General features: G+C 39.2%; 1 protein-coding gene across 4 annotated transcripts in view; it reads left to right on the forward strand.

Moving 5' to 3' along the window:
* MAP3K20 (mitogen-activated protein kinase kinase kinase 20) overlaps window positions 1–13,228 on the forward strand; it is a 147,066-nt gene that overhangs the window by 85,919 nt on the left and 47,919 nt on the right. For all 4 annotated transcript variants that reach the window (XM_055088586.1, XM_055088582.1, XM_028479182.2 and 1 more), the window contains exon 3: window positions 11,831–11,918. In XM_055088586.1, coding sequence (XP_054944561.1) covers window positions 11,831–11,918 — 88 coding nt within the window. The remainder of the gene's footprint in view (window positions 1–11,830; window positions 11,919–13,228) is intronic.

A 13,228-nucleotide genomic window follows, 5' to 3' on the forward strand; every position in this document is an offset into this window, starting at 1 on the left:
CTTCCATTTCTTCCTTTAATTTCTTCATACTACATACATTCAAAAGAAAGATAAATAAGTACCTCTGCTCAAAAAAAAGTATGCGTTTTAAAATTACATTTATATTATGTTTTAGTTCTCTAGATTGATCTAAGTCATTAAATAGCATTAGCAAATGTATTCACAGCAAATATAAAACATTTCAAAATAAAAGAAGAAGATCGCAAACTGAAATAAAAACAAATGGAAGAGGAGGGGGAAGGGGAAGCTGGGACGAAGTGAGAGAGTGGCATGGACATATATACACTACTAAATGTAAAATAGATAGCTAGTAGGAAGCAGCCGCATAGCACAGGGAGACCAGCTCGGTGCTTTGTGACCACCTAGAGGGGTGGGATAGGGAGGGTGGGAGGGAGGGAGATGCAAGAGGAAGGAGATATGGGGATATATGTATGTGTATAGCTGATTCACTTTGTTATAAAGCAGAAACTAACACCCCATTGTAAAGCAATTATACTCCAATAAAGATGTTAAAAAAAATGGAAACATTAAAAAACAAAAGCAGTCTACATAAAGTGCTTGGCATACTAGGCACTTAGTACATCCTACCTATTATTATTCAGGTGTCTGCAAACTGGAATCTCTTTGAGCAAGGGCAGCTTTTAATAAAAAATATTTAGAGGGCTTTCCTGGTGGTGCAGTGGTTAAGAATCCGCCTGCCAATGCAGGGGACACGGGTTCGACCCTGGTCCAGGAAGATCCCACATGCTGCGGAGCAACTAAGCCCATGCGCCATAACTACTAGCCTGTGCTCTAGAGCCCACATGCCACAACTCCTGAGCCCATGCGCCTAGAGCCCGTGCTACGCAACAAGAGAAGCCACCACAATGAGAAACCCATGCACCGCAATGAAGAGTAGCCCCCGCTCACCGCAACTAGAGAAAGCCCACACACAGCAGCAAAGACCCAACACAGCCAAAAATAAAAACAAATAAATAAATAAATTTTAAAAAATATATATTTAGATGAAAGGACTTATATTTTATTGGACTTTTTTTAAAGGGGGGTGGAAATTTATAAAAAGAGGCAGAAGTAGAAGACCTAGTTGCAAACTTGATTACTGAAGTTTACTAGGCTCCTTAGAAAAAAAATGAGTCTGCACAAATCAAATCAATGACCCAGTTTTCTTAAGTCTAAAATATGATAAAAATATCTAACTTATTTGTGAGAGTCAAATAACATAAGTGCTTTGGAAGTGTTAAAGTGCTATATTTAGGTAAAAACACAGATAAACATAAAGTCAAATATAATAAATACATGAAGCTAACTAATACAAACCAATTACGAAAGTGTAATCCACTGCTGGAAGAGATCTGATCTTTGCTCGTAAGCGTGACTTGACTCTGAATGATGAACTGATTAAAAAGGAAGGGGAAAGCCTTCAGAGAAAGGAATTAGCATTGGTTAAGCACCTAGTATTTGCTAGACACTGGGGTAGGATTTCTGTTCTCCCTTAAGGAGACGGGCCCAGAGAGGTTAAATAACTTCCTTAAAGTCACCCAGCTTATAGGTGGCATAGCCAAGACTCATGCTTCAGCCTGTTTGACTCCAGAGGATGTCCTAACACACCACAGTTAATTACCTCAGTTCAGTTTAGCAAATATCTATTGAACACCCACTCTGAATAAAGTACTGTTAATAATGCATCAATTTTTTTTTATAGAAATGGAAAGAAATTTAGAGCATGAAGGAATCTGGAAGATAATTTTGTCCAGCCAAGTAGTTTTCTAGGAAGAAAACAAGGTCCAGAGTGACCAGGTGGCTCCAGGGCCATCTATTTTATAATTAAAATTTAAATTTCCACTCGCCTAATCTAGTTTTTGATTAAATTATATTGCTTTTCATTTAAAAAAAAAAAGCCTAATCCTTCATTAGTTCATACTTTAAGTCTTATTCGAGGGCCTTCTTTGGGGAGGTTTTCTGTGTTATTTTAGCCCCAAGTGATCTCTTTGACCAAGTTACATAAGTTGTTTAGTGGAAAGGTAGGTGCTTGAATGTGCTTTTGTCACCCAAACTGAATACAGGTTGTTTATAATATATTTTACTTTTTCATGTCATCACAGTGACATTCTGTTGTGAGCATGAAGAATCTAAAGTCCCTTAGCCTTTTTGTGCCTTGGAGATATCTCTTAAATCCCTATCCTTAAATCTTCACTATTTATTTCATTCAGTTTTAGCCACCCTTCCATCCTGCCAGGTTAGTCTGCCCTTAGTTGGGTATGTACTTAACTAGAGAGCAGCCTGATCCCTGGAGGGGAGCCTAGGCTGCTGTCCAAGCAGCTGCATGTGGTGAGTCTGCTGCAACCCACCAGGAAAACCATTGAGCAATTTGGACTTCCCAGTACCGGTGACATTTGTAATGCATCCCACATGGCTCCGTCTTGACTGTTCATGAAGAGTGAGCAGAATGACTTGTTTATTTTTCCTTCTTAGTATTTCTAGCCATTTTTCTTCCAAAGAAAAGTTTTCATGACATCAAATGTCATGAGGAATATAGGCTGTATTATATTATGGAACCTGAATTCAGGTCATTTATCCTTCTTTATTTCCCTGAATACCTAAAGGGCAGCATTTGAAAGAGAACGTACAGAACTGAGAGGTTTGCTGCTTGTCATGTTATTGAATGAGTCTCATTAAGCCTAAAATGACTCAAAGAGCATGACCTGGGTATGACTCTGGTGATTAAATACAGGAATGAAAATCATCCAAGCCTACTTTTAAAGTTGTTCTATAGCACTGAGTTTTTAGGAGGAATGGGGGCTGGTTTTCCATCTTGCCATACATGTAAGAATCAAATTTTTATTTTAGGAAAATGCCTCTAGCCATGATACTCTTGGAGTAAAAATGCAATGAATTAAACAACTTTTTCTTGACCCTGGTTCTTGTGATCTGATACGTAAATCTTCTGATTATTGAGAGTAACTGAGCATTCTGCCTCAGTTATCTTTATAATCAGAGCCTGAAAGAGTTAAAAGGGAAGGGAAGGTCTACCCACTTCTTTCCTGAAAGAGCCAGGTATTTTGACCTTATAGATTTGTAAACACACTACTGTTTTAGGAGTTTTTAAATCAAGAATTTCCCCTTTTCCCTTACATTCCACTGCTAAGTCCGATAGTTCTGGGCTCTGTGGGGATAATGATAAGAGGTATGCTGTTCTGAGAAGACCAGTGGCATTGTCTTTTCGAACCCCTCCTGTTCATAAGAGGCCTGGTTCAGTTATTGTAGAGTTTTGTGATACTGGCCCAAGCCTATGAAGAGGGCTGTCTTAGTCCATTCAGGCTGCTGTAACAGAATACCGAAGGTGGGATGGCTTATAAACAACAAACATTTATTCATCACAGTTCTGGAGGCTGGGAAGTCTGAGATCAAGTTGTTAGCAGATTCAGTTTCTGGTGAGAACCCGCTTCCTGGTTCACAGATGGCCGTCTTCTCACAGGGCAGAAGGAAGGGGTGAGAGAATTCTCGGGTCACCTTTATAAGGGCACTAATCTCATTCATGAGGGCTTCACCCTCATGACCTAATCACCTCCCACAGGCCCCACCTTCGAATACCATCACATTGGGGGTTAGGTTTCAACATATGAATTTTAGGGGAACACATTCAGTCCACAGAAAGAAGCCTTTGTGAAATGTAGCCCCACTCCTGAGAATCAGGGCTCCATTTTTCAGTGTGTGGTAGAGGAGTGTCTGCCACAGTGGGTATGGAAAGTGTGGATTTGATAAGAAGCTGGCTTACTTGCAGAGGTGATTTTTGGAAATATAAATGGTAAAATGCATTGGGTAGAAAACTGGAACTGGAAGGTTTAAGACTAAGCAAGCCTCTGCATTCTGAATCTGAAAAAGTGCAATGAGGGCATGCTTGGAGAATAGCCAAACAGGGAAGGGTGGTCAAGAAATTTTGCCTGTTTGATTGTCGTGGATGGCAGAGCCTGCAAGAGGCAACTTGTAGCCATCCAAGTCTTCATTCTGAAAGTTCAAATCAATAATGAGCTGGTGAACATAAATTTCCATGGTTGATTGACTGTCATTCTTATAAAATAATACCCTTAAGTAACCCTTATGCATGTAAAAGAACAGAATGAATATTAAAGCAAAGCCACACCCACAGGCATTTTAATCGTCTTACTGTCCTGTTCAGAGTAAACATTTACCTAACATGAACTCTTACCGTGGCAATTACTTAAACACGTTTAATATTCTTATCATCAAATACTATTTGTTCATCCACCCTTCAGATATTATTGAGTACTTCCGGTATATAAAGCATCTGACCTTTCTCCCTCAGGTGGTATTATACTAGACATGGTGCAAGATGAGCAACGTAGGGAAGGCTTCCCTCAAGAGCACTGGGCCACAGGAGCAAATGTCAGAAGGGAGAGGAAGGACGATCATTTAATAAAGCACTGAGCCAGACTCTGAATAGGTGCACTCAGTGTCCAGCACCTTTGTCTCATGGCCTCTCAGAGCCCATGACCTTCTTCATGAATAACCCAGGCAAACACTAGTTTGCTCTGGAGCCATATCAAGAGAAACTCCTAGCTCAGAGGTTAACTAAACTAGTTTTTATATACCTAGGGTAGTTCTGGGGAAGTAAGGAAAGAGTTTTATCTCTTCCTGACCCAATCCTAGGGAAAAATCAGAATTTCCATGCAAATCAATATTTTTAATTTTATATTTATATGCTCTAGTCATATATATTACATATAACATGCATGTATAGAGGCTTATTGTAAAGAATTTGGGAAATATATAAAAATTTTAAATGATTTATGATTCTTTTCGCCACCTACAGATAACCACAATCAATATGTTATTTTATTTCTTCCCCATCTCTCTTCTTATATGTGTAATTTTTATTTTTTAAAAAAAGTGGGTTCGGGCTTCCCTGGTGGCGCAGTGGTTGGGAGTCTGCCTGCCGATGCAGGGGACACGGGTTCGTGCCCCGGTCCGGGAAGATCCCACATGCCGCAGAGCGTCTGGGCCCATGAGCCATGGCCACTGAGCCTGTGCGTCCGGAGCCTGTGCTTCGCAACGGGAGAGGCCACAGCAGTGAGAGGCCCGCGTACTGCAAAAAAAAAAAAAAAAGTGGGTTCATCTCATATCTTCTTGAACTTTGGGGGACTATACTGATCCTGGATCAGATTGATATTTTGGAGACAGAGCTGTCTTTGGAGAGAGCCTTTGACCTTGAATGCACAGTCCAGTAAGGAGACTGCTTCCTTTTGAAGGATTGGATGAGCCATTTTTCTTTCTTTTACTCTCATACTCTGATGGAATCATAGAATCTTGGAATTGGTGAGGACCTCAGAAATCAGGGTCCTCCAGAAATCAGGAGTGTTTTAAATACCACACACCAGAGGGCAAGGAGGAGCAGCTGACACTCGTGGACAGTAGAAGTGTACCTTGGATTTTTTTTTACACCTACTGTCTTTGTGGTCGGTACCACATCACAGGCAGAAAGATGGACCCTGTGAGACACAGTCCTGCTTCTATGTAGTGGCTAAGAGCTGTTGACAACCAGGGAGAAAAGCTTGTTCCTAATATAAGATGTAAATAGACCCTGCCAGCCTAATGATATGGGTCTTCATAAACTACTGCTTTGATTTTATAGTGATAAGTAGAGTGCCATTGGTATCTTTCTTTCACAAAAAGAAGTGAACCCAACTTTATTTTTAATATATTATCACATAAATACATGCAGGCTGTATCAATGGAATATTTTAAAATGTAAAACAAGCTTTAAAAACACAAAATCTTTCACCCCAATGTTCATAGCAGCACTATTTACAATAACCAATACACGGAAACAACCCCCAAGTGCCCACTGGTTTAAGAAGATGAGGCATGTATATATATATATATACATGCGCGCACACGCGCGTGTGCGCACGCGCATATACAATGGAATATTACTCAGCCATAAAAAAGAATGAAATATTGCCATTTGCAGCAACATGGATGTACCTAGAGAATATTATACTAAGTGAAGTAATTCAGACAAAGATAGATATTATATGGTATCACTTATATGTGGAATCTAAAAAATAATACAAATGCATCTATATACAAAACAGAAACAGACTTACAGACAAAGAAAACAAACTTATGGTTACCAAAGGGGAAAGAGAGGGAAAGAGATAAATTAGGAGTATTGGATTAACAGATGCAAACTACTATACATAAAATAGATAAGCATCAAGGATTTACTGTACAGCACAGGGAACTATATTCAATATTTTATAATCTAAAATGGAAAATAATCTGAAAAAATATATATAACTGAATCACTTTGTTGTACACCTAAACTAACACAATATTGTAAATCAACTATACTTCAATTAAAAGAAAAAAACTCATAGAATCTTTAAGGGTTCTATGGTAGCTCTCCAAAATTAAAGAGAAAAAAGTTTTGAATAGAGGGAAAGGGATTGCTCTGAAGATGAAGATACTAATTAACTTAAAACCTTATTATAAAACTGTTGAAAGTACTTTAAAGGAAGGATGTTAAAACTTAACCACCCCCTAAACTTAAATTTAGTTAAATTATGATGCTTAGTAAATTTAGTTAAATTATGATATTTAGATTCTCTTATTCTCTCTGATTGGATCAGCCATTTGGAACGTGCTGGTCAAGTTCCGGGAACATGGCCAACTGAGCTAATGGGTCATCTCCCCACATAAATGCTTAGAAATGCCAGTTGAAAGCAAATTAACAGAGTGCCCACCTCCTCCCCAAATCCCTGATAAGTTTTCCTATGAAGAAAGAAGGAGGGAGGGAGGGAAGAAGAAACCAGCCCCGATTGGAAACAGTGGGAGCAGTTACATATCTTACTGCAAACACAATAGCTGTTAGACATCTGTGTGCTCTGATAAGGACATTACTACTAGACATTTTTATGACTAGACCTGTGGTTACTCCACTTGTCTGTCACATTGGGATCCTTTATTTTATGGAGAATCTTTGAGCGTGAGTTTAAATTGCTGTGGTCTGTCCCAGTCTTTCCTTAAATCCTCACGTCCTAATCTGGAAAACTACTTATTTACCCCAAAGATCTTTAGACCTTGGGTTGTGTAACTCTTGGATGATTAGTAAATAGATTATGATCATCTCTGCAAAAGTCTAGAATAACATTTTTTTTTTTTTTTTGCGGTACGCGGGCCTCTCACTGTTGTGGGCTCTCCCGTTGCGGAGCACAGGCTCCGGACGCGCAGACTCAGCGGCCATGGCTCATGGGCCTAACCGCTCCGCGGCATGTGGGATCCTCCCGGACCGGGGCACGAACCCGCGTCCCCTGCATCGCCAGGCGGACTCTCAACCACTGCGCCACCAGGGAAGCCCTAGCATAACATTTTTAAAACATTTAAAATGTTTATTTTAGTAAAATACATACAGCATAATATTTGTCATTTTAACCATATTTAAGTGTACGGTTCAGTGGCATTAACTATAATCACAGTGTTGTAATCAACCATCGCCACTATCTATTTCCAAAATTTTTCATCACTCCAAACAGAAATTCTACATGTTAAGTGATAACTCCCCATTTCTTCCTCTTCCAGTCCCTGGTAACCTCTAATCTACATTCTTTCTAACCTGTGAATTTGCCAGCTTCAAGATATGTCATATAAGTGGAATCATCCAATGTTTGCCCTTTTGTGCCTGGCTTATTCACTTAGCCTAATGCTTTCAAAGTTCATCCATGTTGTGGCCAGTATCAGAACTTAATTCCTTTTTACGGCCTAATAATACTCATTGTATTTATATACTACGTTTTATTTATCTGCTCATCACTAGATGAATGCTTGGGTGGCTTCTGCCTTTTGGCTGTTGTGAATAATGCTGCTGTGAGTCAGCATACAAGTATCTGTTAGAGTTCTTACAATAGCATTTTGCAAACAGAAATGTAAATTCATTGTGTAGAAAAATGAAGTCATCTGGACTTCCAGTGTTGACTAAAATTATTATTTCAGTGTAACTTGAGTAAACATAAACATAAACCTAAGAATTAACTCTTTATTGTGTATAGCTCATAAAATCAAAACCAATTTTTCAGTTAAATAAAAATGCAACTATAAAATCAATACAGCAGAAATAAACAACTTTCATCAAATTATATGTACTAAAAATAATTCTTTTGTTAGTTTTAATAGTGTAAAAAGATATTTACATTTTTCGGTACAATGGAGCATTATTTTAGCCTTCCTCATTGTTATGTTTCCTTTTTAATAGTGAACTTTTTAAAACCACTAATCCATTATTTTGATGTGCAGGCCATTTGCTAGAGTATCCCAGAATTTAAATCTGGAAAACAACAATCTAAGGAAAAATTATTTGCTGCATATTTACTTCAACAATTTCCATTAATGAACTGTTGGCAAGCAGGTGCCTATAAAGGCAAATCTACATAATACATACGCTTGCTATCAGTTACTGGCTGCTACAAGTACAGGTTTTAGTAATTCAGTTAATCCCAGGTATTTCTGTTGGAGCTTGTTTGAATTGCTAACATGGTGTCACTTGACGTTCATTTATTGCAAATACCACGTATTTATTTAATCTACCTCTGCTTATTATTAGCCCATTTCCATGAAACTAGTACAGCACTCTAAAATAGCATGTTGTTTTCAATCAAATTCTTAGTTTATTAAATTGGAACCTAAAGTCTTATTCCATAAAAATGTCTTTACTTGCAAATCATACTGCAAGAGTTTTGTTGTTGTTGTTTTGTTTTTTTTTGGTTTTGGGGGGGGTTTTTTGTGGTACGCGGGCCTCTCACTGCTGTGGCCTCTCCCGTTGCGGAGCACAGGCTCCGGATGCGCAGGCTCAGCGGCCATGGCTCACGGGCCTAGCTGCTCCGTGGCATGTGGGATCTTCCCGGACCGGGGTACGAACCCGTGTCTCCTGCATCGGCAGGCAGACTCTCAACCACCGCGCCACCAGGGAAGCCCCTGCAAGAGTTTTTTATAACTGTAAAAAAATTAAAATACGAGCACAACAAAGGGACACAAGATAATAGTTGTTGTTTTGTCATTAGCATATGCCTACTCAAGAGCTGTTAGACATGCTTACCAATACCTGAAAAGATAAATTCTCTCTCCAAGGTATAATTTGTCAATATCTTAAACGTAAGCATGAAAACTAGCTGGAACACTGAAAATCCCATGTCGTGCTGAATTATAAAATGGTCGTCCAGGGCTTCCCTGGTAGCCCAGTGGTTAAGAATCCGCCTGCCAAAGCAGGGGACACGGGGTCGAGCCCTGGTCCGGGAAGATCCCACACGCCGCGGAGCAACTAAGCCCGCAAGCCACAACTACCAAAGCCCGCATGCCTAGAGTCCGTGCTCCGCAATGAGAAGCCCGCGCACCGCAACGAAGAGTAGCTCGCGCACCGCAACGAAGAGTAGCCCCCGCTCGCTGCAACTAGAGAAAGCCCACATGCAGCAACAAAGACCCAATGAGCAAAAAATAAATAAATAAAATTTTTAAAAAAAGGTTCTCCAAGGATTCAGAATATTCTTGTATTTATTCTTTATTTTTACAAACATTTTTAATGGTCACAGGATTTAGATATTCCAAAGAATATACCAAAACACACCAAAGGATAACAGTCCCCTATTTTGACCAATACTAGTCCCAACATTAATGCTTCCTCACATTGAACTCTCACACTTTACTCACAAAAGAGTTGATCTGCCACTTAAAAACAGAGGGCTTGGGGCTTCCCTGGTGGTGCAGTGGTTAGGAATCCGCCTGGTAATGCAGGGGACATGGGTTCGAGCCCTGGTCAGGGAGGGTCCCACGTGCCGCGGAGCAACTAAGCCCGTGCGCCGCAACTGCTGAGCCTGTGCTCTAGAGCCCGCGAGCCACCACTACTGAGCCCACGTGTTACAACTACTGAAGCCCGCGTGCCTAGAGCCCGTGCTCCGCAACAAGAGAAGCCACTGCAATGAGAAGCCTGCGCACCGCAGCGAAGAGTAGCCCCCAGTTGCCGCAACTAGAGAAAGCCCGCGCACAGCAATGAAGACCCAATGCAGCCAAAAATAAATAAATAAAATAAATTTTTAAAAAAATAGAGGGCTTATGATGGCCAAACTTCACATGAATTCTATTTTTACAACCAAGGTCATTTATGATTATTTAATGAGAAATAGAATTGTCATATGGATGAATAATTGTATTTATTACTCAATTAATGCATTTTCTTTCTACTTGGAAAACTAAACTATGAGAAGGTTGTTTGATGAATACAGAACCTCTACACACAGTGGACGCTCAGTGAATGTTAAGGAATCGTTTTGATGGCTCCCTTCAACAGCTATATTACTAAAAGAAAAAACTGTCAAATCAACCTTGATAAATGTCTCATCCAATCACGAATAATGTTCCTTTCTCTTGTTCCCACATTGACCCCTTGTCAACCCTCAACCTTCTGTTTTCTATCTAGTCACACCACCTTCAAAGCAAGTTTCACAGCGTTTTAAATGAAAACTCCACTCCTACTATGAAAAGAAAAATGTATAACAAATGTGCAAATTCCCAAAGGGGAGTCTCCGTTATGACCAAGGCGTCTCCATTTTTATTCATTGCTGACTTTCTTTAACTGTACTTTTAACTCTTGATTAGCCATATTTTAACTCCACAAAAGCAATAAAATTTTAATGACTACATGTGATTTACTTAATCTAGAGAACGTCCTCCTGTAGACATTAGCAGATATACACTGTGGTACCTCTTTTTCTTTTCATTTTAAAAATTAAGTTTAGGGCTTCCCTGGTGGCGCAGTGGTTAAGAATCCACCTGCCAATGCAGGGGACACAGGTTCGAGCCCTGGTCCGGGAAGATCCCACATGCCACGGAGCAACTAAGCCCGTGTGCTACAACTACTGAGCCTGCACTCTAGAGCCCGTGAGCCACAACTGCTGAGCCCACATTCCACAACTACTGAAGCCCGTGGGCCTAGAGCCCGTGCTCCACAACAAGAGAAGCCAACGCAACGAGAAGCCTGTGCACCCCAACGAAAGAGTAGCGCCCACTTGCAGCATCTAGAGAAAGCCCGCGCACAGCAATGAAGACCCAATGCAGCCAAAAATAAATAAATTAATTAATTTAAAACAATTAAGTTTAATAAACAGTATTTTTTACCATGACACTCTGCAGTACAGTTTTCTAATAATTAACACATTTCACAGTGTAAAGTATGGCTTCCCTATCAAATCGCCACTGAAGGTCAAGAATCCACGTGTCTGTCCTTTACAGTACTTTGCATACGGTACGAGAGCAATTATATATTTTAAATAAATGGTTAGATAAATAATATAAATAGGTATTACCTGAATCTATTCCAGTAATAGTTAAGAAACCCTGCCATAATTTTGTCATGACTACTTATCCAACCGATAGTTCAGTCTTGTTGCAGTCTCCCAAAAGAAATATTATGCAGGAAAAAATGTATTTGACTTTTAGGAAGAGGGCTTTTACTGTAAATAGATATGGCATCTCCCCTCGTTAGTCATCCCCTTCCACTGTCAGTCATGCCAGCTTGCTAGTAAGCACCTCTTCTGCTGCCAGTTCAACCCCACTTCTTTTTTAAATTTTTCAGAAAGCTTCAATATATAAATTCTTAATCTGTCAAGAGTGCTGCCAAAGACAGAGTTTTATCAGCATCACATACTTGTTGAGTACATATACATCTTTGTAAATGTATGTAAAAGAAAATTGAATAGGAAACCTATTATATGAGACTTTTATAAATGTGAAATTTTATGCAATTTTGTATTTGATTTTTGTATAGGCAGAAATACTCAGTGTCCTCAGTCACAGAAACATCATCCAGTTTTATGGAGTAATTCTTGAACCTCCCAACTATGGTATCGTCACAGGTAAGAACTCTATTTGACTTTTTTCTTTCCCCAGTTACCTAGCTTTAGATTCTTTAATATGCTAAAATGCTTAATATTAGGTTCTGTCATGAATTGTGTGCTACTGTCAGATGTCACTTTTGTTGCTATAAAGCATTAATAAAACTGATTATATCAATATAATTAAGAATGGTGTTTCCACTTCTACCCATGTTTAATTGTGCTAATTATATCTGCGTAAATGCTATTTAAATGCACTCGCAGCTGCAGTACCAATATTTAAAGGTGCCGTTTAACTAAAATTTCATTTAATTAGTTGAAATGAGCGATGTTTTTTGTAACTCTGTGACCTTTTACAAATTAAGATTTCTTGAACTATTCATGTTATAATTCTTTGCAAGGCATTTTAATACCGTTAGAGCATTCTTTCTTCAAGGCCTCCGACATGAGAATATTTTTCAGATTTGGTCATCTGGGTTGGTAATGACCTTGATCTAAATTATCACATAATTTGGAGCAGCAGTTTATAACTGATGGAAATACCCTTTCCAAAAAGGAGCACACAGAAAATTTTGCTGTATAAAAACACAGAAAGGCACATATTTTTAATACTTTATACTCATATTTGTATAATCCAATGAGCAACTTCAGGTCTATGATAAGTATAGTGCTCAATTTTACAATACGTACCTTTGACCAGGTTCTTTATCATGGCAGTTCTTTGATCAAAACAAAGCAAAAAAGAAAACCTTAAAAGATTAGCCCTCTCTTCTTCTACTGTAGTGTTAAGGACTTGGATTGTCTTTGTATAAAATAACAAAACACCCTCAGTAAAAAGGACTGGATTAGGTACTTCCTTATAAATTATCTCATCTAATAGTTAGAATAACCCTATGAGATAGATAAAGTAATTTTATTTCACATAAGAAACTAAAACTCTAACTTAAGTACTTTCCCAAGGTTACCCAGCTAGTGGTAGAACCACTGTGGTATACATTTCTCCATTTGATTTTATACAGAATCTCCTCTTCTTGTATGCAAGAAGCCTATGAGCACACTGTAGATCCAACGGATGTGGAGGGCCGACTGTACTGCTCCATTTTATATAAGGGACTTGAGTATCTGTGGATTTTGGTATCTGCAAGGGGTCCTGGTACCAACCCCCCACAGATGCTGAGGGATGACATACGTACGCGAACTGAGTCAAGTGTGGAAGATCAGATGGGTAGGGGATGATAGCACTTGCCCTGCCTCTTGAAATGAACACAAATAAGTCTTAGTACGGGAAGGTTAAGGCAGAAAGAGAGACAGGCACACAGACCTTGATCACT

Source organism: Physeter macrocephalus, chromosome 2 (genome assembly GCF_002837175.3).
Source record: "Physeter macrocephalus isolate SW-GA chromosome 2, ASM283717v5, whole genome shotgun sequence".
NCBI lineage: Eukaryota > Metazoa > Chordata > Mammalia > Artiodactyla > Physeteridae > Physeter > Physeter macrocephalus.